At 51.0% G+C, this 25,028-nt stretch overlaps 1 protein-coding gene across 1 annotated transcript in view; it reads right to left on the bottom strand.

Annotated features, from left to right (window-relative positions):
* Positions 1–4,133: 4,133 nt before the first annotated feature.
* The window catches only part of Col13a1 (collagen type XIII alpha 1 chain), a 71,672-nt gene continuing 50,777 nt past the window's right edge, over positions 4,134–25,028 (bottom strand). Inside the window, exons 30-39 of the mRNA XM_060369474.1 lie at positions 23,152–23,193; positions 22,394–22,420; positions 21,953–22,033; positions 18,476–18,511; positions 16,225–16,278; positions 15,447–15,500; positions 14,522–14,557; positions 8,431–8,508; positions 5,782–5,820; positions 4,134–4,412 (exon numbers count right to left, since the gene is read on the bottom strand). Coding sequence (XP_060225457.1) covers positions 4,410–4,412; positions 5,782–5,820; positions 8,431–8,508; positions 14,522–14,557; positions 15,447–15,500; positions 16,225–16,278; positions 18,476–18,511; positions 21,953–22,033; positions 22,394–22,420; positions 23,152–23,193 — 450 coding nt within the window. The 3' untranslated portion in view covers positions 4,134–4,409. The remainder of the gene's footprint in view (positions 4,413–5,781; positions 5,821–8,430; positions 8,509–14,521; positions 14,558–15,446; positions 15,501–16,224; positions 16,279–18,475; positions 18,512–21,952; positions 22,034–22,393; positions 22,421–23,151; positions 23,194–25,028) is intronic.

Genomic DNA, 25,028 nt, shown 5'->3' with positions numbered 1-25,028 from the left:
TGGGTCTGTGCCTTCCACAGGGGCCCCTCCCTTCCAGAGTTAGGAACACACGCATGCTGCAAGCTTGCAAAGCCAGCTTCATGCAAGATGCTATTGTAGTCAAAAGACCCCAGGCAGTGTGTGTGGGGGGTCACAGGGTGCCCCAGTCATCCTGGGAGCTGCCCTGGTAGTGGAGCCAGAGCGCTTCAGGCTGTTAGAGATGATAGGGCCTAACTTCCTCACTTGAAGCTTGGACATACCATGGCCTAGAACTTCCTAAGACCAGTCAGTGAATGCTAGAGAAAAGGGCCAGAAGCCCAGTCTGTGGACCAGTCCATCTCGGTCATGTCCCGTTCTAGCTGTCAGGACATTGGGAAGGTGGTAAGCAGGATGCGTCAGAGATGGGGGTGGGGTGGGCACGTGAGAAGGGGCCAGCCATTCCTTGACCAACATGTGGCTTCTTTCAGCCTTCTGCTCAAGTTGCCAGTCATGGGGAGAGTCATTATCCCAGTCTTTGTTGATCTGCTTGCATGGCATCGCACACCAATGGTTCTCAACCTGTGGGTCACGACCCCTCTGTGGGCTGCATATCAGATCTTTACATTATGATTCATAACTAGCAAAATTACAGTTATGAGTAGCAACAAGAATAATTTTATGGTTGGGGGGTTCAGCACAACATACATTCAAGGGTTGCAGCATCAGGAAGGCTGAGGACCACTGACTTAGATGGTGCTGGGTTATATGTCCCCTGTGCCAGAGCATTGAGCAAAGGCACTGGGCAGGCAGCAGCTGGAGCTGCCCGTTAGCCCTGAGAATAGAGTATCTGGAGCGCTGCTTTTTGCTTGTCTATTTATTTATTGGGCAGGGTCTCATGTCATCTAGGCTATTCTCCGACTCACCACGTGGCTGAAGATGAGCCTGAATTTCTGAGTTCCTTTCCTGCCTCCACCCTCCCAAGTTCCAAGATTCCAGTTGTGCACCAACCAGGTTGGTTTAGACAGTTGTAGGGCTGGGCCCCAGGGTGTTGCACACACTCGGCAAATGCTCTACAGCTGAGCTAACCCCCAGGCCCAGAATCACGCCTTCCTCACGGCACCTGCACCTGCCCCTCTCCTGATGGCGCTCATCTGCGGGGAGTCAGGGCTGCTGCCTGGTGCCCTTCGAACCTTCGCTCACTGCGCTCAACCCAGTTAAGATCCAAGTGCAGAATGTAGGGTGAGGGAGGGGGCTGAGGTCAGGGCTCAGGTGCAGCTCGATGCCCTGTGTGAGATTAGGGGGTTCCTGGCTGAGGGGTGCAGGGGCACACAAGGACGTGGGAAGATAGTGTGCCTATGTGTACAGGACCGTGACCCGCTGGCCAGGAAGGAGGGGACTCCACAGCTAGGCTAGGCGACGTTCTTGTTTCCTGCCACTGTTGTTTCCTTCACTCAGATTTCTCTCTCTTTATGCGGAGCTGGGGATGGAACCCTGGGTCTCTCAAGTGCTGGGCAAGTGTCCTACCATTGAGATACAGCCCTGGCTCTACTCTTTTTACACACAGTTACATTGTTTGTCTTGTTTGTTCTTTTGTTTTTGAGAAAGAAACTGTAACCCATGCTGGCCTCTGATTCTTTATCTCTATACAGCCTAGTGATGTGATGAATGCCCCGTCTAAGGCCACAGTAGCCTTTCTGTGTCCCGGTGGGTGACTGGAATTCTCCTGGTGTTGTTAAGTGGGTGAAAAGCACAAGTTTGAAACAGTCCCGCTGTCCCCAGAGGACTGAGTTGATGTCGGTCTTGGATGGTAATGGTGTTCCTGTGTGGATTCACTCTGACTCTGATGACGTCATCGCTGAACTGTGACTACATTCAGAACCTGGTGGCACCCTGAGTTCCCGGATCCTCACTCAGGAGTAGGGAAGTTGGCACTGGAGGCAGGTAACTCCCAAGTCAGGGTGAGGGCCAGTTTCACAATCTTAGGCTGTGTGACTTTGGAGGGCCGGGCACACCTGCCTATGTGGATTCCTTCCTCCATAAAAATGTAGAACATTCTATTTTGCAGCTGCTGGTAGAAAGACATTTTGCAGTTGCTGTTACATTTCTCTTCTGAGAGTAAAGAGTGGAATTAAAATGTGTCCAGAGTCCCTGCCACTGGGTCAGATGGGAAGATGATGGGGTGGGGTCATGGGGCCATCCTGAGAGGGTTCATCAGAGCAGCTGGAGGCTTGGGCCTGGGTGGCTGCACACTAATTCTCCATGAGAAGGGGACAGAGAAATGCTACTGTGTCCACTGGGATTTGCTCTAGATCAGCAGCCAAGGTTTCTTTCTTTTCTTTCAAAACAGGGCTTTACTATGTAGCCCAAGATGGCCCCAAATTTGCCTTCTGCTTCAGCCTCTTGACAGCTTTATTTTGTGTGTGTGTGTGTTATGTGTATGTATCTGTGTGTATATGTATGTGTGTTATATGTGTGTGTTTGTATGCGTGTATATGTATGGGTTTATATATATGTGTCTATGTGATGTATGTACATATATGTGTATATTTATGTGTCTGTGGACACACGTGTTGCACTAGAAGACAACCTCAGGCATTGGTCCTCAGGACCCACCCACCTTGTTCTTTTGAGTCAGGGTCTCTCAGTAGCCTGAGGCTTCTTGATTAGGCTGGTTGGCTGGCTGTCTGGCTGTCTGGCTGTCTGTCTGTCTGTCTGTCTGTCTGGCTGGCTGTCTGTCTGTCTGGCTGTCTGTCTGTCTGGCTGTCTGGCTGTCTGTCTGGCTGTCTGTCTGTCTGTCTGTCTGGCTGGCTAGGGGATCTACGTGCTGAGCACTGGGATTCCAAGCAGGTACCCCTGCACTTAACCTTTTTACGTGGGTTCCGAGGACTGAGTCAGGCCCTCAGGCTTGTGCAGCACGCACATTACTGACTGATCCGTCTTTCAGCCCAACAACTCCGTTTCTTTAAAAATATTTCAATATTCTCATTTACTTGTATGCATGCTTGTACGTATGGGGCTACATTTGTGCTTGGTTCCCACAGTGGTCAGAGGAGGCATCAAATCTCCTGGAACTTGAGTTACAGATGGTTGCACACTGTGTGGGTACTGAGAACCAAACCATGATCCTTTGCAAGAGTGCCAAGTGAGCTAAGCACTGGGTCATCCTTTCAGTCTTCTTCCCCCAACTCTATTTCTCACAAAGTAAAACAACTCAAGCTTGTTGACTGTGGTTGGGGGTGGGATGAGGTGATTCTTCTTTCCTGGAGTAGGACAGCACAGGAGGCAAAGCCCCCTCCTTCAGCTAGCTGTGCTTGGACCTGCAGATTTCTATACAGTCAACAACACGCTCTGCAGTAACCCTTACTAGTGGTAATGACTCAAACGAGGGCACAGAAGTTGGAATGAGAAATGTCCTCCAGAGGCTAGAACCCTTAGTCTCCAGTTGGTGTGGCTGTTCCGAGAGGTTACAGAACATTTAGGAACCGTGCTGAGGGAAGTCCCTCACTGGAGGCCAGCCCTGACTCTGAGGTTTTAAAGCCTGGCCCCACTTCCTGTTCTCCTCTGTTTCCTGGGTGGGGCTGAAATGTGAACTGCCAGCTTCCTGTTCCAATGGCCATGCCTTCCCTAACAAGGAATTGAGAGCCCAAATCAACCCTTTGCTGCTCTAGGTTGCTTCTGGTTATGGTATTTTACCACAGCAACAGAAACAGTAACTGATACAGAAGGTAGAGAAACTAAAACAAATGAAGAAAAGCCCTACCCAAACCCTGAAGCAACATAATCGCCCTTGCAGCCCCCTGGAGGGGGGGGTGTCCCCCCATATTGCTGCATCCTCAGTGCTCAAGTGATGAATTTGGGCTATGACATAAGGACCAAGTCACCATCCTCCTTTCGTTGAGACTAACATTTCCCGGTATTGCCCCACACTTCTGACTGAGGGCTCTTGCTTCTGAGACTTCCTGCTTACACAAGACAGGATAGACTTAATTTAGAGATTAATCAGGATCATGAATTGTCACATTTCATTTTTTTAATAATGAAAGTTAAAGTTTAAAATATTGTTAGACACATCTAGTCTGGCAAGCATCACAGACCTCCACATTTTTGTGAATTCACACGTGAGCTTGCAGCACCTCTGTGCTGGCGGACCCCCCTTTGGCACCGGAACACAATAATTTATTAAGCTGTGGTATTTAATAAGTGTGCACAAATATCATGCAACATTAGGAGCAGACTCACAGACAGAAAGTGTATTAGAAACAGATTTATACAAAAATGTCTTGTAAACAAAAGGGAAAGGGTTATTATCTGTACAAAATATGCGGGCTTTCCTCTCTCTCTTAATGATCTGTAAGATGCATCATACTTTGGGCATTTTCAAAAGGTGAAAACTGTATAAAAATAAATATCCTATGTACAAACACACACAGGCCAATCCGAGGTTAGAGGCGTCACTGCAAAACAAAACCAGAACAATGGACAGTTAGTGTCAGGGAACCTGAAGGCTGACCCCCCTGGAGGACAGGAGGTGGATTTGTCTTTGGCTCCTCAGAAATTCGGATAGGGAAGCGTGGAACTCTAAAGGGAACACTAAAGGCTAAAGGGAAAACCCTCCTGTTCCTGTGGACTTCAAGACACGCCCACCCCCAGGGGGGAAAACCCGACTTTCACTTTGAAGCTACTCAGTGCTGCGGCCACTAGAGGGCACTCTCTCTATGCTGTCTTGGAAACAGCGCTCTTCACCACCTCCGTCCAGACACCACTTCTGGTTGTGAACCAGCCAATGAGGGCTTCTTTGATTGCTCCTGCAACATGTTGTAGCTCTGGACAGCAGCTGTGGCCCCCTTGCTAAGCTCAACATGTTCCATGTCCCGCCCACCAGCAACAACCTTGGAGGAGAATCTTTCTTTGGGGTTAGGGGATGGTCTTATTTAGGGTCCTCTGACAGCTCCTGGATGAGGCTGAGTGTGGTGTGGATTCACGGGGAGGCATCACCCCCTGTGCTGAGCTCTTCCTTTCTTTGGCTCGTGAGCGTTTTAGGTCCCCAGGTGGTTAGTCTAGGTCTGATGGATTGCTTGTCTCCCTCCTTTTTCCAGTCCTGTCCATTGCAAGATTTGGGGCACAGGGACGCCGAGTGCCATCTCTTTGTGCAGTTCTGACTTACACGTGACTGAACTGGCTAAGCACAAACTCTGGTGGGGTCTTGAGTCTTACTCTGGGGACATACGGATAACCTTGGGCGGTTGTGGGGCTGAGAAGATGCGGAGGGGGAGCTGAGGTGAAGGGAGACTGCGCATGCGTGGGGCTGCCCACCCGCCGCAGACTGCTGAGGACAAAGGTTGGCTTCTGCCCCTGTGCTGGGGAGTCCTGTGACTCGGGAGCTGTGGCTGAGAGGGATGGCCTTGTTGCCTAAGGCTGACTGCTTTAATGATGGCAAATGATAACGGCAGTGTTAGCCGGTGGTAGCTTGGTGTTCCGGATAGCTGACCCTCCTGGATGAGTGGGTGCCGAGATGACCCACACCATGCAGGATTTATGCAGGGCCAGGGATCAGGCCTGGGGCGTTGTGCATGCTAAGCACAATTCATCTATGTACCTAGCACCTTCAAAAGCCTCTAAGTGCTCTGCAGGTGGTGCCGTGAGGGGCTGTTTAATGGGTTTCCCCCCTCCCTCGTCAACTGCTGGTGAGGTAGCACCTTTTTTTGACCCACATCTAGCTGTCACATCTGCAGAAAAGCAGGCAGGAAACTGCCAGCTTTACGGCACCGTTGGGAAAGAGCTGCACCTTTGACCCTGAGCTGCACGGCTCTCTGGGAATCTTACCTTGTTCCAGCAGCCTTGGACTGGTAAGCCGTCTTCTCCCTGCAAGGAGGCAGAGAATGCTTAGACACTTGAAATGGTTGGCTGAGCAAACAGGTGACAAAGCACAACATTTCTATAGCTTTGCTGGGACACGGCCTACCCACTGTTGTCTGCTTCCGTTCTTGCTCTGGGTCAGAATCTTAGATGAGGGTGAGAAGCATTTAGATGCTACTGTTTTTCCCTTTGGCTAATGCTGAGTATAAGGCCTAGAGAGACCGCTACGGCCTGTTGGATGAGCCAGCACAGATGTCCATGAACAGCATGGAGGACCATCTTTTCTCTGATGGTGGAGTGCTCTTGGCACTGGGGCCTCCTGGTCTTCCTCCCCAAGCCTGGTGGGGATGGGATGATGTGCTGTGGCCCTCAGCTTGCCTGAGCTTGTTTCCCTTCCTCAGCAATGGCAGGTGCCATCCAAACAGTCCTAGGTAATGGTCAGGTGGTGGGAGGGACAGACAGCCTCAGGCTTTGATATTCTGGCCCTGCCTCAGACACTTCCCCCAACCTGGAGGGAAATAAAGCATCAGGGTGGGAAGTGGCTGGGTGCTGTCTAAGGCAAAGCCTCGGGATAGTGGGCCTGTGTGAGGAACCCTCACAAGACTTCTTGGGCCTAACATTCTGGCCTCTGTGGCATACCTAGAGGAAATCCAGTAACCTTCCTGAGGCCAGGGCTGGGGGTGGGAGGGGCAGGCAGAACCAGGAGCAGAGTTCTCCTGGTTCTCTGTCTAGGTATAGCCTAAGGACAGCCCCATCCTAGAACTGCAGCCTCTAGGTCTCCTCCATCCACCCCAGCAGGGAACCTCCCAATCATCCAGCATGCAGCAGCTATTGCTCCACCCCCGAAAATCCGAGCATCTGCTAAAGTCATGTCAATAGCTCCTGTATCCCGGTCCTGCCAGTCCAAGACAAAGAACACATCATTACTGGAGCAGATACCATTTTGAATAGTCAAATACTATGTTTCCCCTCTGGGCTTGGGTAAGGACTGTAGGGGGTGATGCATTCCAGTTTCATGGTGACCTTCAGTCCCTTTTGCATCCATCATGCCATGCCAAGTCACTGCCACAGCGTGGCACACTGCACACAAACTCTGGGAAGGAGAGGGGCCTTTGAGGCCACAGTAGCATTTCCATGGGTCCACGGATGGTGTCAGGGCGCAGTGGAAAAGTAGGCAGAGAGCGGAAGGGTCAAGGTGCCTTTGCAGAACTAAGGGTGTTCAGATGGGACGGGGGGATGGGAATGTGGGGGTGGAGGGCAACTGTGGTCCAGGAAAGACCCAGTTTTAATTAATGGAAGCGCTTTGGAAGTCAGGGTTGAGAAAGGCACCCATGCATGCCACAGGCTAAGGATGAGGAGGCAGGCCAGCTGTGTCAACAGGCTTGCTATTCTGTGTGTCTGGTCTGTGCTGGCTCCATTGCACTTACGCTCTAAGACATCTCTGGTCCCCTTCAAGGAACGGTATGATCACCCATACTTTCTAATGCCATTTTTCATCCAAAGAGAATTCCTGAGTGACAGGGTGGAAAGTTGAGGCTGGGAATTCTGTGGTGAGAGCGAGGGGAACAGAAGGCCAGCAGGAATGCCTAGACCAGTGCCTGCGCGGTCAAGTGTTGCCCTCTTTTTTTTTAATTTTAAAAAATGTTTTATGTTTTTATTTATAATGTACTCACTTTGTGTCCCAGCTATAGCCCCTCCCTTGTCCCCTTCCACTCCTGCCCTCCCTCCCTCTTCTCCTCCCATGTCACAGAGGAAGACCATGCAGCCTTCCATTTCTTTTACAGTTAGCTGAGAAGGTCATGCAGATACTCAGAAGTTAACACCTGGAGCAAGACTGGGCCTGGGGGAAGCCAGCTCTCAAGTTTCAGCTCCAGACATCTCAGGGTTACTTGGCCAACACCCACCTCCTCCTAACTATATTCTAGACCTTTCCACTTCTCTCTTCATAGTGAGCTTCCTTAAGATGAAGGACAGAGACACCGAGGAGTGCCTTCTGTGTCTTTAGCATCCAACACCTGATCCTGGACCATACTCTGGTTCTGGTGATGTCACCCAGGATCCAGTTTGGAAGAATGGACCCTACTGCCACCTTAATTATGAAAGTTTCCTGTCTAGAAGCAAGCCCTATTTTCCTTGCTAAACTGTGGGGTAGGGTGGATCTGGGTTTGGGCTGGGGAGGCAGGTGACTGGCAGCTCATTCCTGTGTTTTGCTAGTTCGCTTAGCTTGTGTATTGAGGGCTACATGTACTGGGGTGGAGGGAAAACAATTAGTTCTGAAAACCTGCCCGACTCGTGTGCTTCCCCAGCTTCCAGAATGGTCTCGAAGCCATCAGGCAATGAGGACACGATGTAGCCAGGACTGGCTCTGGGGTGGGCTGGTTGATGTTACAAGGGTGCTTCAGAAGCTGGAGCAGGGAGCTGGCCACCTCACATGCAAGGGGGGGACAAGGCTGGGAGCCACTAAAGCTCTAGGAGGCGAGCCTTGGTGTCTACAGAGTGAAGAAGCAGTAAGCCGAGCTGGGAGAGTGGAGCACGAGGACCGGGAGGCACACTGGAACACCACACACGTGGGGTAGCCCACACTGGCCACGCAGGCAAGGGAGGGAAGTGCCGTACCAGTGGGCATGGGGCATCCAGTCCGTCCAACCCTGGTAGCCCCGGCTCCCCTTTCTCTCCTTTAAAACCTCGGTGGCCCTGTTCATAAAATCAACCATGATGATTACTGAGGTCAGAGTCAGCCATCTCCAACGGGGCAGTGAACACGCCGAGTCCTACCCCGGCCAGGATGCAGCCCCTCAGGGACTCACTACAGGGGAAGGTGCAGCAATGGAACACAGCCAACCCTTTCTGTACTGAGACCACTGCTTGGCGTAACCACAGACACCCCCTGCCTGAGAGAGGCATGGCTTTCAGAGCCTTCCAGTGCTCTGAGGGTCCCTTAAGAAGCCAGACTTGGGGCTCTCTACTGATTTGTGGTCTGCAGATTTCTGGGTCTTAGCTGGGCTACTGGCAAGTGCATGACACGCCCCTTGTTTGGCCTGGTTCTGCCCAGTACTGCTTCAATGGCCCTCAGGAGACTAACCTTGGGGTTGTGCATCCTGACCGAGTGAGGACTCAAGATGGCCAGAGCTGCAGACCACAGAGGTGGCCATGAAACAAAGGATGCAAATCTGTGTGCCATAAACACTATACAGGTTTGCAAAGCATGCTGGGGCCAGAGCCTAAGACCTTCTACCCAAACCCTGTGGGTTCTCTCCTTCCACCCATCCATTGTTCTGAATCTTCAAAGGACAGGGACTCAAAGGCAAGGGATTTAGCAGAATGGCTTGCAGCTGTGGCTCTGAGGCCCACCCTCTGCAGACAGGACTGCCAAGGCACAGACAGCTCGCTGGCATCTGCAGAGCTCCGCCCCTCCTCTAGTGCATTTGCTTCCTTTGTTTCCAACCTGCAGCCTGTGGAAAAAACTCAGAACAATGCAAACAAGAAACGAAAACATACCAGTGGGCAGGGGGCGTCTAGTCCAGGTGCTCCTTGGTCCCCCTTATCCCCTTTAGGCCCCCTAGAGCCTTTCTTCCCCCTCTCCCCCTGTGAGCAATGGTTTAGTCCGAGGTAAGGGGAAAAAAAAAACATCATCAAAACGTTAGGATCATTCACATGTTAAGATCAGAGATAAAAAATGATACATAAAAGGGCAGAGGGAAAAGCAGTTTCCTAATTAAGTAAGGGTTCTGGACACACCCACCTCCTGGCTCTAGGTACCTAAGATTATGACAGAGGAGGAGGACGGGGAGGGAGGAGAGTGATTCGGGAGCAGGGGCATCTCTGAGCTGAAGTGAAAGACCCCAGTAAGGACAGCGGTGCCCAGTTTTGCTGATGTGAGGCAGGCATGACTACAGCCTGTACACACGAATGCAGGATGGTGTGTGTGTGTGTGTGTGTGTGTGTGTGTGTGTGTGTGTGTGTGTGCGCGCGCGCACCCTTGCACCTGTGCATTCTCAGCTCGATCCTCCCATATGCTGTATTTCTCTGGTTTATTTTTGCCTCACATCACTATTTAAAATTGTACTGTTGGGCTGTCATTGTGGCCCAGCAGGTAAAGGTGCTTGCCACTTAGCCTGAAGACTTGAGTTCAACTGCATATGGCAGAGAAGAGAAGTGAGTCCCACAGTGACTCCTCTGACCTCCCCAGTGCATGGCACACTTTATTCCAGCTAACTCAGGGAATTCACTTGTTTCTGAAACATCCTCCTCCCAAGTGAACCCCGTTTTGATGTGCTGGGGTTCATCAAAAGAAGGGCTCTGGGACATGTGGAAATGAAGTCAACTGGAAATAAATTTGCAGTTAAATTTTTATGTGTCTCAGTCCTTGAAAACGGGCCATGTGTGTCCTTAGGTGTCTCCTCAGCCACTCTCCTCTGTGGAAAGCAGGTTTATCTCAAGCCTGGGGACTTGTTATATTGCTGCTCCATCGTGGCAAGGCCAAAGGCTCAGCTAGTTCTGCCAGTAAACAACTTTTCATCCCTCTGAGCCTCAGGTTTTTTTTTTTTAACCTGTTAAATGGGTGCATCTCACTTGCTTCCCAAATTATTGCATGACCTTGTGTACAAGAAATGCTCACTGGTGGGGTATGGTATTACTCAGTGAGGCAGGGTTCTGCCAACTGTGGTGATTATTTTCTCCTCCTGCCTAGTGTGGGAACAAGTGTTCCCTGAGAGGGTCTTGCCCTGTCTGTAGTGTTCCTGAAGTTGTGGTCTGCTGTGTCTTAGACAGCAGGGGTGAGAAACAGTTCTGATGTTTCCTCAGATCTTTGAACATGATCCCAATTTTTCAGATTCCAGAGCTGTTTATAATTTCTCTGTCTATAATTTACACATTTCTCTGAACAGCTTTTCAGAATGATGGACGTTGAAGAGGAAATGTATGCATATGCAGTGATATCGCTTGAGTCAAAGACAAGCCCACCAGTGAAAAGGTCTGGGCATAAAGATTCCCTTAGCATGGACAAGCCAAGTCACCAGCTGTTTGGAATGAAAAGACCCACATAAGTGTCCTTACGAGAGTGGCCCTCATCCTCTGCATCATGAGTACAGTTTTCCAGCAAGGAATATGGGCAGGGTTGCTGAAGCATTGGTTCCAGGTCTCAGAAGATTTGCCCATAGGTCACAGAGTGTGGGAGCTACCCACACTAGGCATCACCCCACATCAGGTGTTCTGGAAGATTCTAGAGCTAATGCTTTACCTACATGTCCCCTACTGTCCACCCCAGAGTGGGACATACAAGAGGGGGGCAGGCAGTGACCCACAGAGGTCCCTTAAACATTCCTAAAGAATGTGGAAAATTGACTTCAGGAGGCATAAGCCTGAAGGTGGGTGAAGGAAGGGCATGGGGTTTTAGTGGGTACATATGTTCAGGGAAAGGCAGAAGGAACAAAAGAGGCTAGAGAGACTGGAGGAGGAAGAGGAGGAGGGGACAAAAGGACTCAGAAAGCAGGCCATGCACACACCCTATACCTCCCCCATCCCCAAGCATGGATGAGAAGAGGGGAAGCCGGTTCAGCGTGCTTGGACCTTTGCCACTGGCTAGCTTGCAGGCAGCTCTATGCTATGATAACATATTGTTACAATCTTGTGTGTAACCTTAGATACAAATAACAATATGGCAACAACCAATCAACCAGTGTCTTGATACATTGCCGGAGTAATGGTATCCTTATATTGACTCTTTTTTTGTTGTTTCAACTGAGTCTTCTATAACTAAGACTAGCCTCACACTTGCTGCAGTTGAGGATGATTCTAAACTCCTGACCCTTCTGCCTTCAACTCCCAAATATCAGGATTACAGGCCTGGGGAGCCATGTCTGGCTTCGACCAGTGTTTTTGTTGTAAATATGGTTCCTGGGCCAAGCCCACTGAGCCACTTAGAGACAAGGTGGGGCATAGGTTGAAGAAGTGTTCTCCTAGGGACAAGAGCAGAGCGCCCTTTCAGTGGTCTTATGTATACTGAGCCAGTTTCTTGTTTTGGATTTTGAGTCTTTGCCCATCATAACAAGGACCTTCCTCATTCCATGAACAGGGAAGAGGTGTGGGGCCATTTGGGGACACGACATGCGACAGGATAATTTTGTGTGTGTGGTGGTGGGGGGTGGTCAGGAAACAACTATAGCGGGCGTCACTTCTCTCCTACCACATGAGAACTGAATGCAGCTTATCAGGCTTGGTGGCAGGCGCCTCTGCGCGTGAGGCCATGCTACCACCCCAACAGTGTAATTTTAGGGTTGTGTCTTGGTTCAAGTAAGGTGGAACAAATTTCCAATGGATTCCCCAGGCATGATAAAGGAAGAGTTTACTGAGGGTGAATTCTGAGGGATGTCTGTGGAGTTTTGGAGTTTGGAGTTCCTCCGAAACTCAGGCAAATGGGTAGGGGGCACTAGATATCTCCTGTGGCACCTTCCCATGGGGCAACAAAGGCACTTTGAACATTACCTTAGCCTCTGACAGGCCACCTGGATCAAAGTGTCAATATCCTACATCTCCTTCTAGGCTTTTTTAGGGCTGGTGGCTCAGAGGCCTGAACGAGGTGGAGAGCTTTGTGGTGCCTTTTCCCAGCACATTCAGCCTCCCGAGAGCTGAATCTCTTGGGTGAGAAAATAAGTTCCTCCTTGATTTGGAACCTGGCTGTTTGGGACAGTTTGTCTGGTCCTTGTGTGCCTCATTGCTTTCTGAACTTGGCTTTCTTTTTCTTGGCTCTCTGAGGTAAGGTCCCAGGCTGGCCCCAGACAATATATAGCCCGAGACAGGCTTAACTTCCCGATCCTCCTGTCCTGTACCTCTCCTGAGTGCTCAGATCACAGGCGTGTGCCACTTGCCAAGCTTTGTGCAGTATTAAACTGGATCCTGGAGCTTTAAGCAAGCAAGGCTACCAACTGAGCTACACCCTCAGGCCCTGAAATTGACTCTGATGAAGATACATATTCTAACTTATATATAGGATTCAGGAAGGCAATCAAAAGAGCAGGAGGGAAAGCAGAGGAGAAAGATTTCCCCCACATTTCCTAGGACCTCCACGGATGATGAGTTAGTGTCAGAGACACTGGCCTGATCTATTTTCTCATCCTCCCCCATCTGTGACAAGGGTACCTCGCTGGCCCTGCCTTCCCTCTACACCACAAGCATTACCTTTATTTCAAGCGACCCAGTGCCTCTAGCCAACGGAAAAAGTCTTAAGAAACAGGCTTGAGAAATGTTAACTGAGTGTAATAAGGAAAGCCGGAACACATTAGAAATGAGTTAGGAAGGTTTGTGTGCCAATGAAGAAATGGAATGACCAGGTTCTGTAGACTCGGAGACCAGCCACACAGCGGAAGTGGGTCAGTTTGTTGTAGTGGATTCCACACACAGACTTTGTGGTAGACAGTTTGGTAGGGGTGGCTCTGCCTTCTCTCACTTGTTCATAGATTTTAGGAAACGAGTTGAGCTGCTTTTCTGTGGCTGCCAGTGAGGTGACTCTAGGTGTTTGGAAGTGCCCTACAAATACTTCTTAAATTGAGGAGAATGGATTTAATTGGGGCCGGATAGAAATATACAAATTCTGACATGTTCTATTCCTGGCGACACTATCAGTGGCCAGAGATTAGCCAGGTTCTGGAATCCACATGCTCTGCTTCTGTCTCACGGGGGGAACTCAGTTCAGCACATCTCACTGTCTGGACGCTGGCTCTTCGCCTGTTCTTCCCACTCCTTGAGATGTAAGGTCCCCGAGCTTTACTGCCTGTTAGCGGATGCTTTTAGTCCTCTAGGGCAGTGGGTCTTGATCTCCCTGATGCTGCGTCCCTTTACTATAGTTTCTTATATTGTGCTGACTCCCCAGCCATACTCATTTTTTTGTTGCTACTTCATAACTGCGATTTTGCTACTGTTAAAAATCATAATGTAAATATCTGTGTTTTCTGATAGTCTTAGGCCCTTGAAAAGATTGCCTGACCCCCAAATGGGCCGTGACCCACAGGTTGAGAACTGTTGCTCTAGGGTTTATGCACTTCGCACAGATGGGCACTGAAGGAGGTGATGGCCAGCTATAGTTAGATTATTGCTGCTGGGCCCGAACACCCAAGGCCATGACCAGTATATGGCTATGGTGCTGGGGATACTTAAAGTGTCCTGCTGAAGACTGCAGGAGCCAAGGGGAGGAGGGAGAACTGGAGGGTGCAGTTCCCTCCATCCCCTGCCAAGTCTCCAAGAGAAACAGCAGCTGGGATACTTTTTTTTTTTTTTTTTTTAAGGGCTTGGCTGTCTGTTCTTGGAGCAGGAATGTATTTTCTTGGTCACCAGTGGACTGGAATGCCTGACAAATCTTAGTTTCAGGAGGCAAAGATGAGGTGACGATGGATCTAAAAATATCACTAAGGGGCTAGTTATCAGGGCAACACAAAGAGGGCCGGGTAAGGGGCTCCTGTTACTGGAAGGCCACGCTAATCTGCCGGCTGCTGTGGGACTCACTCAGCCTTCTCTGGAAATGAGGAGAAATGCTGGCTTCAACCGCAGGACCGGGCTCTGGGCTCTCGGCATGTACGGCATGGAGCCCCTCAATTTAGGATGATTTATAAGGAAAGACTATTTGTCCTGTTAGGTCAGGAGTCTCCAACTGATCGTTCCATCTCATCATGAAGACATTAGTAACCAGATCCCCAGTGCAAGGGCTTAGACTCACCCGGTTCCCTTTGTCCCCGGGTGGTCCGTGTAAACCCTGTGTTAAATCAGAGAAATGAAGACACGTTAATGAGAAAACATGAAAACGGCCAGAAGGTCCTTCCTTTGGGCTCAGAAAACGTCGCTGATGCGTTTCAGTCCAGTGGAGATGGGCTTCATTACTCCCATTTTGCAGAAGGGGAACAAGGAAGCAAATGCATCAAGGAACTTGACCGAGAGGCTCATGGATTTATGAGCAAACACATGGACAAGGTTCTTGGTTTTCTTGCCCTGGAGCCCATCTCCTGGCTGGTAGTTGTGTTCTTCTGGGAATCATTCATGGGGTGAAGGGTGGGCATGGGTACTGTGGGCTGAATATTCCCATGGTCCGCTCACTCCACAGCTTCTTGGACCATCTTTTAAGGTGCAGAACACTCTAGGGGAAGAAGCATTGAGCCTTGAGTGGTGCAGACATGCTTGTTTAGTCAGTGTGCACATGAACCTCAGGTGGACGGGAAACGAAATCCAGGCTCCTGACACAGCCGTTTGGCTTTTGTAACAAAGCTACAGGCAAATTCATTGCAGACGGAAAGACGAGCTCATTCCGAAGGCCGGCACCTCCCGTCTCTGCTGTGGGGACTGGGATCTGAGGCTGTCCCCTGGACAGCACGAGTGGTGGCACAGCCACCATGAGACCCTACTGCACAGCACCAGGGCTAACGTGGAAGGTTCCAGACATGCGACTACACATGTGAGATGGTCCCTGTGATGAGCATCTGTCCCCTGAGATGCCACCCAGGGACTTCTAGCTCATTCCCCAGGTAACTCTGACGGCTTCTCCTTTAGCCTCAGGGATGGGCTACAGGCTCTGGGCTGGGTGTTTTGATCTGGCTTCTAGCTAGGGAGAGATGGACGGAAGGGGAAGCCTCTAGTTCCGGGAGACTCACAGGCAGCCCAGCTGCTCCCATTGGTCCTGTCATCCCTGGGTCTCCTTTGCTTCCCTGAAAGAGAGAAAGATGCCCCGTGAGCCCTTCCTGCTGCAATGACTTCCTTCCACGACCGTGCCATCACCTGCAGTGGCTCTCCTGGTTTCCCCAGGGACCAGCGATCTCAGAGAGGCTCTTGATCTCTGTAGAAGCCACCCATTTCCCCACCACAAGCCTGTCCTGGGACGGTAAGGAGCAGGGGTGGATGGGGAGCTCCAGAGACGCTGTGTGGGGGTGGATCGGCACGGAGCTTGCCCACTGGGATGAGCATCCTGGGTGTGTGAGAACCTGGCTGGCTGAGAGGAACAGATCCTTGCCACCTCCAACCTCTTGCACACCCATCCTGTGAGGAGTGTGGTTGGACTTCCGATACTGTGTGACTTGGTGACGGCCACTCGACACTAACTGTGGGACCCCTGCCCGATGCCCTGGCTTTCTGATGTCCTCTGGGTACTTTCTAAGTTTCCCACCCCAACCCTGGCCTCCTGTCCTGCACTGTTTCTCTAAATGAGCATCCCTCAGAGACTAAATGGTGACATGTGTCCAGGCACTGTTGGATAGAGGGAGCTTTCCCATCTTTCCTAAGTATCTGACTCCTTATAGCTATGCAGTGGTTTTCTTCTCCTCCAGACTGCTATGAGGGAAACCAGCAGTGATAAACAGAAGAAGGAGACCCTGGGGCTGGGTCCTAGGCACAGGGGATGAACAAGCCTGAACTCATGGTTCACTGAGCACTCACCCTCTCGCCCTTTGGTCCGGCTGGGCCTGGAACTCCAATTGGTCCTGGAGTACCCTAGAGAGGTGAAAGAAAGCAGAGTTAAAGGGCCAGTTGCTTGGAGGAAGCCCTGAGAATCCCACCTAAGCCCTGAAGATGTGCAAAGCCTGAGCCCCGGTTTTCAGGATTGGCAAAGTCAGGCTTATTTAAGGAGGCCATTTGACCGAACCATGATCCATTTTGTACTTAGGGGCCTTGAAGGAGAGTTTTCCTTCCCCCTCCTCAGAGCCAGATTCATGGAATGAAAACCTCTAGAATCACAGCCACGCTTGCCAAGGCTGAAAACTGTACAACGGTTGCTTGGTTTGCCACCAACAAGCACTGGAGAGGAAGGTGACCCCATCGGGAGTGGGGGCTTAGAGCTGGCACCCCTTGATGTCACAGCTCCACATGCAGCGGGAGGGTCTTCATGCCACAGAGACCGATGCGGAGACACACTTAGAGGCAGGTGTGAGAGGGCCATCCAGCACCCCTCCCCCAACCCACTGCAGACCCCACAAAGCTCCAGGCCTGAGGAGCAGGCAAAATAGTCATGAGTTAGTACCCTCCAATGTCAGAACCACACTGGCTTTCAGGGAGTAGGGACAGGTTCTCGCCTAAATTGGGGTCCCAGGGAGCTGGGAGCCACTGCAGTAAGCTGGGGTTGCTATAGAATCAGCAAGCATTTCTGCCAGGTTCCCATCTGCATGCCAACTAGACCAACTCCTGGTTATTAGCCTGTCGGTATTTGTGTGTCACTACTCAGATCAGACTGTAGGGCTGGGCCTAGGAGGATGCTGCCTGGTATCAGACTGTAGGGCTGGGCCTAGGAGGATGCTGCCTGGTATCAGACTGTAGGCTGGGCCTAGGAGGGTGCTGCCTGGTATCAGACTGTGGCTGGGGAAGGCCGGGCATGAGCCTGTGGGAGACAACAGAGCCAGAAGAAGGTCTTGGTGTCCTCTGTGTATGAGGAGGAAGAGAGTACGGACCGCAGTAGTGGCTCACGCAGAGCAGAACTGGGGACCAGCTCTCTGCCTCTGCAACCCACAGACTCCTCAGTACTGAAAGGGTACCACAGACCGACCCAGGCTTCAGTTTCCCCTCTGTAAATCTAAAAGTCAACTAGGGAGCCTGTTCCAAGGCCTCTGGGGATAGAAAAATGTGCAAATGCTGGGCCTGACCCCCAGCTGCTGGTGAGACAGGCCACTCCTTGGCTCTTCCGTATAAGGAGACAGAACTGGCGTTTGGTAGGATGTGGCTCAAGTGGGTCACCTGGGCACCACGCTACCTCTGAAAGCTCTAGGCTGTGTCCCACAACCTGCCTGAATGTCTCCTCCTCCGTAAAGGGACCCACCTGGTTTTCTTCTCTCCCACTTGGCGCTCTAGCCAGGTAACAATAGCCTTGACTATGGGGTGACAGATGTTAGAAACAGCCATCAAGGCATAGCTGGTTGGATACAAGTGGCCAGGCACACAGCCCTGGCATGGCTTCCACACTGGGAAGTCCTGTGCCCTGGTCTCAGAACCAATGCTGGCAACTCGGCGGGGTATTCTCTGCATGTAACATGGAGGGGTGTTTCCTATGGCCCTTGGGGACTTTGTGTTTGCAGAAAAGATAGTGAGACATCTTTTTTGGAATCAGGAGGAGAGGCATAAAAGAGGGTACAGGCGTCCCTCGTCTGTTCTCTTACAGACCTCTTGTTTGAGCAGTGAAAGGTGTGGTTAGAGTATACCACAGGACTCTGAGCTGAGACTGGCCTCCAAGCTCCTACATACTGCTCCCATCCTGACCCTCCATGCTCCCACCCAAAAACTCTGAAAGGGGTGGCTACATGTGACCGGGAGGCCCTCACGGGCAGACAGGAGATGGACAGAGTTCACAGCATGACAACACAGCGTGAAGGTCACACACAGACACTTGTGTTTGCCAGGGACACATCTTGGCTCAAGCCCCAGGGCAGGGTTCCCAGGCTGGAGCCAGCATCAGCATCACTGTTGCTAGAGTGACTTCTGCTGCCCCAGGCTTGGCATGTCTGGGGTCCCCGAGGGCTCACTCAGCGTGGCCTCTGGAAGGGCAGAGACGGGGCTTTCTGTGTCTATGGCAGGACAAAGCATGGTCACTATCACTGCAGGGGTGGGGAGCGGGGAGGGAACAAGGCCACGGCAGGATAGACAAGAGGTATCATAGGCCAGACAGGGATGGGCAGGGGAGGGGCAAGGGAGTAATGACACTCACCGGTGGCCCAGGCCTGCCGTCCAAACCTGAAGCTCCCTGGATCAAGGGCACAGTGTGACCAAAAGAAAGGGAAGGGAGGAGAGGGAGGGAGAAAAAGGAGACAATGGGGAGGGCAGAGGTGAGTAAAGCGGTGACTCTGGACAGACACAAATGCCATAAACACGACGAGGGGAGTAAGCTTGGGAGGACAGGGGTGTGTTTACACGCAAACCGACACGAACACGGAGACACCCAGGGCTGTGGCTGGCTGCTGAGCTGAGCTGACGTGAACCGTGAGGACAAACACTCTGACTCTCTACAGTTTCTGTCCCCTTCTCTCCCTTCACCCTACAGGAACCCCATTTACCAGGGTGCTTTAATGCTCCAGGAAGAGGCTACAGAAAGGAATTCCTGGAGGGACATGTGGACACAGAGCTGTGCTTCCTCCCCAGGGAAGGCTGCACGGAGGGTATCCTGAGGGTGTGCTATCCCAGCTTCTTTTAGAGGCAGGCCGTTCTGCACATCATAACCCCAGGAGCAAGTTTAGAAATTGCTCTGTGTGTGTGTGTGTGTGTGTGTGTGTGTGTGTGTGCGCGTGTGCAACTTATGAGAGTTGGTTCTCTTCTGCCATGTGGGTTCCAGAAACCGAATTCAGGTTTGTAGGCTCAGCAGCAATTACTTTCTCCCACTTAACCCTCTCACTGGCCCCAGCACTGGCTTTTAAGCCCAAGTAGAAGCGGACTTAGTTCTGCTCCGTCTGGGCAGGCGGAGGCAGTGCAGCCTGAGCGACGATGATACTGACGACGCCTGACATTTCTCTGGCACTTTACAGCTAGACACAAACTCGGCCCATTCACGTGCTTGCAAGCAAGTGTTCCTTTACAGACGCAGGTTTTGGAGGCAGCTGGTGGGATCACAGCTCTAAAGCTGCAAATCTGTGGCAAATTCAGCCTTGGTGCCCTGTGGCCTCATTATTCCCTACTGACCGATGACGCACTTGGTGGGAATGGGGCCTTTTGGCTAGTGCCAGGCTCTGAAGTGGTCTTTGGGGCTGACAGCAGGGGACACCGAACCAGTAAGAACAGAGTTCTTGAAAACTGCTTTCGACTGAGACTAAGAAATTAGCCTCTGTCGCCGGGTTAGGGAGGTGAGGGGAGAGAGCAGGAGATGATGAGCACGGAGATCGTCCTGGAAAAGGGTACCAGTGGGATGAGGCTGCAGGGCTTTGTACTCAGTGTTAAGACCACCGGTCCAGGGACTGACTTTGACCCCAAGCTAGAGCAGAGGGGCCCAACTTTGGCTGCACACATAGCGTCACTCCGGGGGCTCCATGCTGGTCTAGTTGCACAGCTCTCCAAGCATGAGGACCCTGGGTCAAGGCCTGTTTGGAGAGCTCCCAGTAGACTCCACAGGGCAGCACCAATGGCTAATGGGAGTGGGGAAGCCGGCAGGACCCTGGAGGTGAGTCTGCTACCTGCCTCACAGGGATGCTGACACCCAGCTGCAGCCTAGAGGCGTCCTGGAGCAGAGCAGCCACAGTTTTGCAGATGCAACAATTCAACATCTTTGCCAAGTGCACTTGAAAAGTCTGAGTCAGGGGGCATGGACCACAGCTCTCAGGCCCTTGGTGAGCCCCTGGCAACACCCTCCCAGAGCTATAAATGCTCATAAGATACAGAAACTGCCTACAAAATGTCAGGCATCCAGCGGAAAGATTCAAACCTACTGGGCTCTTCTCTGTCCAAGGCCAAGGTCACCTGAGCTAAGAGACCCATCCCCCTAGGAAGGGTCATATGTTCTCCAGGGCGCCACAATCACCGCCACTCCCTACTGCCTCCCCCAAAGTCCTCGTGAACGGCTTTCTGAAAACAGGCTTGCTGTTTCTGTTTGGTTTGTTTCTGTAGGTGTGAGCATGGAGACATTCACGCACTCACAGAGGTGAGGGCGAGCACATGCTTGGATATGGAGGTCAGAAGACAACCTCCAGTGCCATTCCTTAGGCACCTTCCTTCTTTTGTGTGAGACAGAGCCTCTCATGGGCCTAGAACCTCTCTACATAGCCTGGGCTAATGGGTCTGTGAGCTTCTGGGAATCTGTGGTCACACATTGTGGGGGGATTACAGGTACACACCATCACTGCCCAGCTTTTAGCCTGGCTTCTAGGGATCTGAACTCAGGCCTCACTCTTGCAAAGCAAGCACTTGACTAAGTCACCGACCTCAGGCCTCCTGTCCTATTTTTCAAGCTAAGGAAAGGATTTCTCTGTCCACATGCCTCTACCAGACAGTGTCGGAGAGACAAACACAGAAGGGCTTCTCTGTCACTCATCCAGCACTGTCTTTGTTTATGTCACCCGTTGGGTCGCTGGGTTATTGGCATGGGTACCCCTAACTGAAGCCTCTCACGTTCACTGGGCGCAGTGAAGGTGAACAACAGGTGATCTGTGGTGGAGGGGGGTCAGGAAGGTGCTTCCGTGTGTGCTCAAGTCATTAGAGTCACGGCTTCTGACGTGGGAACACATCTGCTGAAGCCATTGCTTTTCTGTGCTCTGTCAAGTGAATCAGCTCTTCAGCTCTTCCTACACTCGCTGCACCAGTGAGAGGGAAACAGTCGCTTTGACCTCTGCCGTGCGTCTGCTGTGACTGCACTGGTTTCCCATGGCCCCTCCGCTGCACACAGCTACCTGGGGTTAGGTGCTGGCTTGGAGCTGGAAACAGAGGAAGCCCCCTGTGGCTTCAACAGAAGAGCAGCCTGTGGCTCAGTCTAGCCTCCAACTTCATCTGTGACCTCAGTAAATGACAAGATGGCTTGCTTGCCTGAGTTTTTCTAGCTCTTGAGAAGCAGATTCAGAGAGTGACCTGTGAAGAGCTACCAGGCCACCGGGAGGATGGGACAGAGACTCACTCAGCCTGGTCAATATGTCTAGACAAGCAGAAGCCTGGCTGCAGGCCTCAGAGGCCGATGGGGGTGTGGGAACTTTTAGCTCTGGAAGGCTGAGAACGCTGGCTGGTGGGGCAGCCTTAGCCTGCTGAGACCACAGAGCCGGCTCTGTACATGCCTGGGTGCTGCGACTACTGTGTAAGAGGAGAGAGCTGGGGTCTCCCTTGGGGTTACTCAGGGGAGGTAGAGGAGAGAGTGAGAACAGCCATGGCCGTGCCAGCTCAAGTGTTCCACGCTTGCCACCTCAGGGCACACCTTTAAGGCTCTGAGCCAGGCCCCAGAAGACCGTGAGGCTGCTTTTAGGCCGGTCTGGCTCTTTATCAGGTTGTTCCTCAGGTGTGGACACTATTCAGTTAGCGTCACATCAGAGTTGCAACACTAAGTGGAGGCTTAGGAAAGATGCTGAGGGCCCGCACCCCTCCCCACTATGAAAGTGGCAACGTTCAGAACTTGGGATGCACAACTGTTGTCCTCCCTGGTCCCTGCCCAGCAATGAAGCCTGGGGAGGGCTACCTAGGGCAGCTCCTCCCAGGAGACCCATGGCTCCGAGGTACTTACAGGCAATCCCAGAGGCCCCCGGTCTCCTTTTTCTCCCTGGGAGCCCTTTTCTCCTTTGGTGCCATCTAGGCCTGCTTCTCCCTGCAGGAAAGGAAGATGGGAGGTGACAATGAAGGCCCTGCCACAGACATCCTAGTCTTTTGCCCTGGGGTCTTGGTGGCATGGCGGTCTTGTCATATTTTAGGATGAGGGAAGGGTCTGGAGAGATGGAGCAAAGGGCTTGACCATTTGCAAAGCTAGTCACTTCATATAGTTCAAGAAGTGGATGGGGAATTCCAAAGCAGGCCAGGTGTTGGTGGTGATGTCAGAGGGACTATGGGACCTCATTCTGCCCTGATGGCCTGGCTGTGCCTAAAGGGTGGTACCATTTAGGGAGACGGATCAGCTGGCTCTCAGAAGTGTGTCCCACCCCATAGCATCTGTCACATGACCTTTCCTTACCTTTGGTCCAGGAACACCTTGGAGGCCCTGCATTTGGGATCAGAATAAGGAGCATTAGAACCAAGTATGTAGGTGATCACAGAAAAGCAAGGGTTTGGGGTGCTTAGGTTCAGGACTCTGGTCCTGAGAGGCAGAAGGGAATGTGGAGGAGGTTTCAGCTTGGGGCTCCCTGGGGTGGAATCAGAACCATCTGCCTAGCCAGGGGCTGATATAAAATCTCTCTGTGGCTGACTTGGAGTCTCATGAAGGGAAGGAAGTGAAAATGGGGTGAATCGAAGTATGCAGAGCACTTAGTGTGGGACACGGGAACTTTCATTAAATGGTGTCGACTATCATTATTGTTGCTAGTGCAATGAATGACCCGGAATGTAAGGAGCACCGTGGACCATGAAGAGGCACAGACCAACAGCTGCTCATTTGAGGTGTTTGGGGACCATCTATTTGCATCCGCCTGAACTGGTTTTAGTGGGTCACTTTCTTAAAAAATCACCTTCTTGTAACTGGAAGGAGGAAAGTGCAAAGACAGACATATAGCTTCCATGCCAGTCAACCAGGCAGTGTCCGTGTTCCCTGGTGTGTGCAATGGGATGGCATGTTTAAGATGAGAGGGAAGAAGGTGAGGAAGGTTTGTGGAACTTAAAATCCCCCCTCCCAGGGAACTGGGGGGGAGGGATAAAGCTGAGCTCAGCGACTGTCAGAGGAGGGGACACTGTAGGTCCAACCACAATGACTGAAATGACCGAGTCCTTGACACTTACCGGAGGTCCTGGAGGACCCTCTGGCCCTGGCAGCCCAGGAACCTAGAAGCCAAAGGAAAGCTTTGTTATGGTCCAGCTAAGGTCCTGGAAGGACAGGATTGCCATGCAGGTCAGGCCAGTACACACCCTAAAGGAGACTTAGGACAAGAACTCAGGGCAAACTGCTGGCCTCACAGTGTTGGCCTGAAAACATTTTCAGAACACCTACTCCTCCAGGTTGCCCTGAGACACTGCTTAGCTTGGCAATGGATTCATGCCATGTTGTGCACAATAAGTACTACCCAGGAAAGCAATAAAAGCTCTGTCCGCTAGCTGGGGCATGCTTTCCAGTCTGCCCAGACTCCATCCCCTGCTGTCTTGAACTCTGACCTCTTGGCATTCATCTGTCTCCTGGACCTGGTAGACACATGAGTTTGAGATCCTCAACTTAAGGGAGCTGAGGCTGGCTATCTGAAGACAGGGGAATCTGAGATGTCTTTGAAGAATATTCTTCAAGACTAGCTCTACCCCAGGTTTGTAACAGATAGGCCAGGGATCGTTGGTTGTATTTTCTTCGAGGGCTGAGATTCAGGCTGGACAGGACTGTGACCTTTCTGGTCCATGTGACTCCTTGTAGAGAACACAGTCTTTGTTTTCAGTGAGGGATCATTCACTTTGGGTTGGCCCAAGGCCATCTCTGCGGAAGGTTAATGAGGTAATTGATGTGGGAAGAGCTGGCCCACTGTGGGCAGCACCATTCCCTAGGCAGGGGCTGCCTGAACAGCATGAGTATAGAAAAGAAGCTGAGTGAGCAAACTTTCATGCATTCATTGCCCTCTGTTCTTGACTATGAATGTGACTGTGACTACCTGATTCAAGCTTACACAATCTTGACTTCCCTGCAATCATGGACAATAGCCTGGAATTGTGAGCTAAACTAAATCCTTTCTCCCCAAGGTTTTTTTTTTTTTTTTTTGCGGGGGGGGGAAGGGTATTTTCACTAGGGCATTTGAACTGGGGTTGTAGCTTAGTGGGAGAACACTGGGCTAACATATGTGAAGGCTCTAGATTTTATCTCCAGCAACACACACACTTACCTATTCTAAATAAATAATGTATGGATCTGATTGTAAGAGTGCTTGTAGAAATCCACACCCCATTGAGCATGGCAATGCACTTGGGAGGCAGAGGCAGGTGGATCTCTGTTAGTTCAAAGCTAGCCAGGGCCACATAATGAGACTGTGCCTCAAAATAAATAAATAAATAAATAAATAAATAAATAAATAAATAAATAAACTACTTTCATTTTAATTCATTTTAAACTTCTACATACTCTCTCATAGCCCATTTTCCCTGCACAGCAACTTAAAAATGTTTAAAAGTAACATACTTATTAGTTTATAAATGAAAGATAATTAAAAGGAAGAAAAATAATACTTTTCAATTTTTTTTTTTTTTGAGACAGGGTTTCTTTGTGTAACAGCTCTGGCTGTCCTGGAACTTGCTCTGTAGACCAAGCTGGCCTTGAGCTCACAAAGATCCGCCTGCCTGTGCCTCCTGAGTGCTGGAATTAGAGGCATGCGCCACCACCGCCATTTCTGTCATATTTGAGAGAGATTGCTAATATTTTGCCTGATTTCCTCTCTAGCATTTTGGACATGTCAGCTATAGCTGAATACATTTATGTACTTTCAAGAATATATAAACATAATTTGATTTTCTAGTCTTTTATAGTTTTTGTAAAACTGATTTTATTTTATTTTTGGGTGTCTTCCCCTATGAGCCATCTTCTGTGATGACACACTGGCCCTAGAGCAGGAGAGCAACTGTCTACTTGAACAGGGCCAAGAGCTGTGTTTGACATGAGGAAGGTCTCAACCATGGACAAAGCTATTACT

This window comes from Meriones unguiculatus, chromosome 16, assembly GCF_030254825.1.
Source record: "Meriones unguiculatus strain TT.TT164.6M chromosome 16, Bangor_MerUng_6.1, whole genome shotgun sequence".
Classification (NCBI taxonomy): domain Eukaryota; kingdom Metazoa; phylum Chordata; class Mammalia; order Rodentia; family Muridae; genus Meriones; species Meriones unguiculatus.
This window is presented reverse-complemented; position numbering and strand designations above follow the sequence as displayed.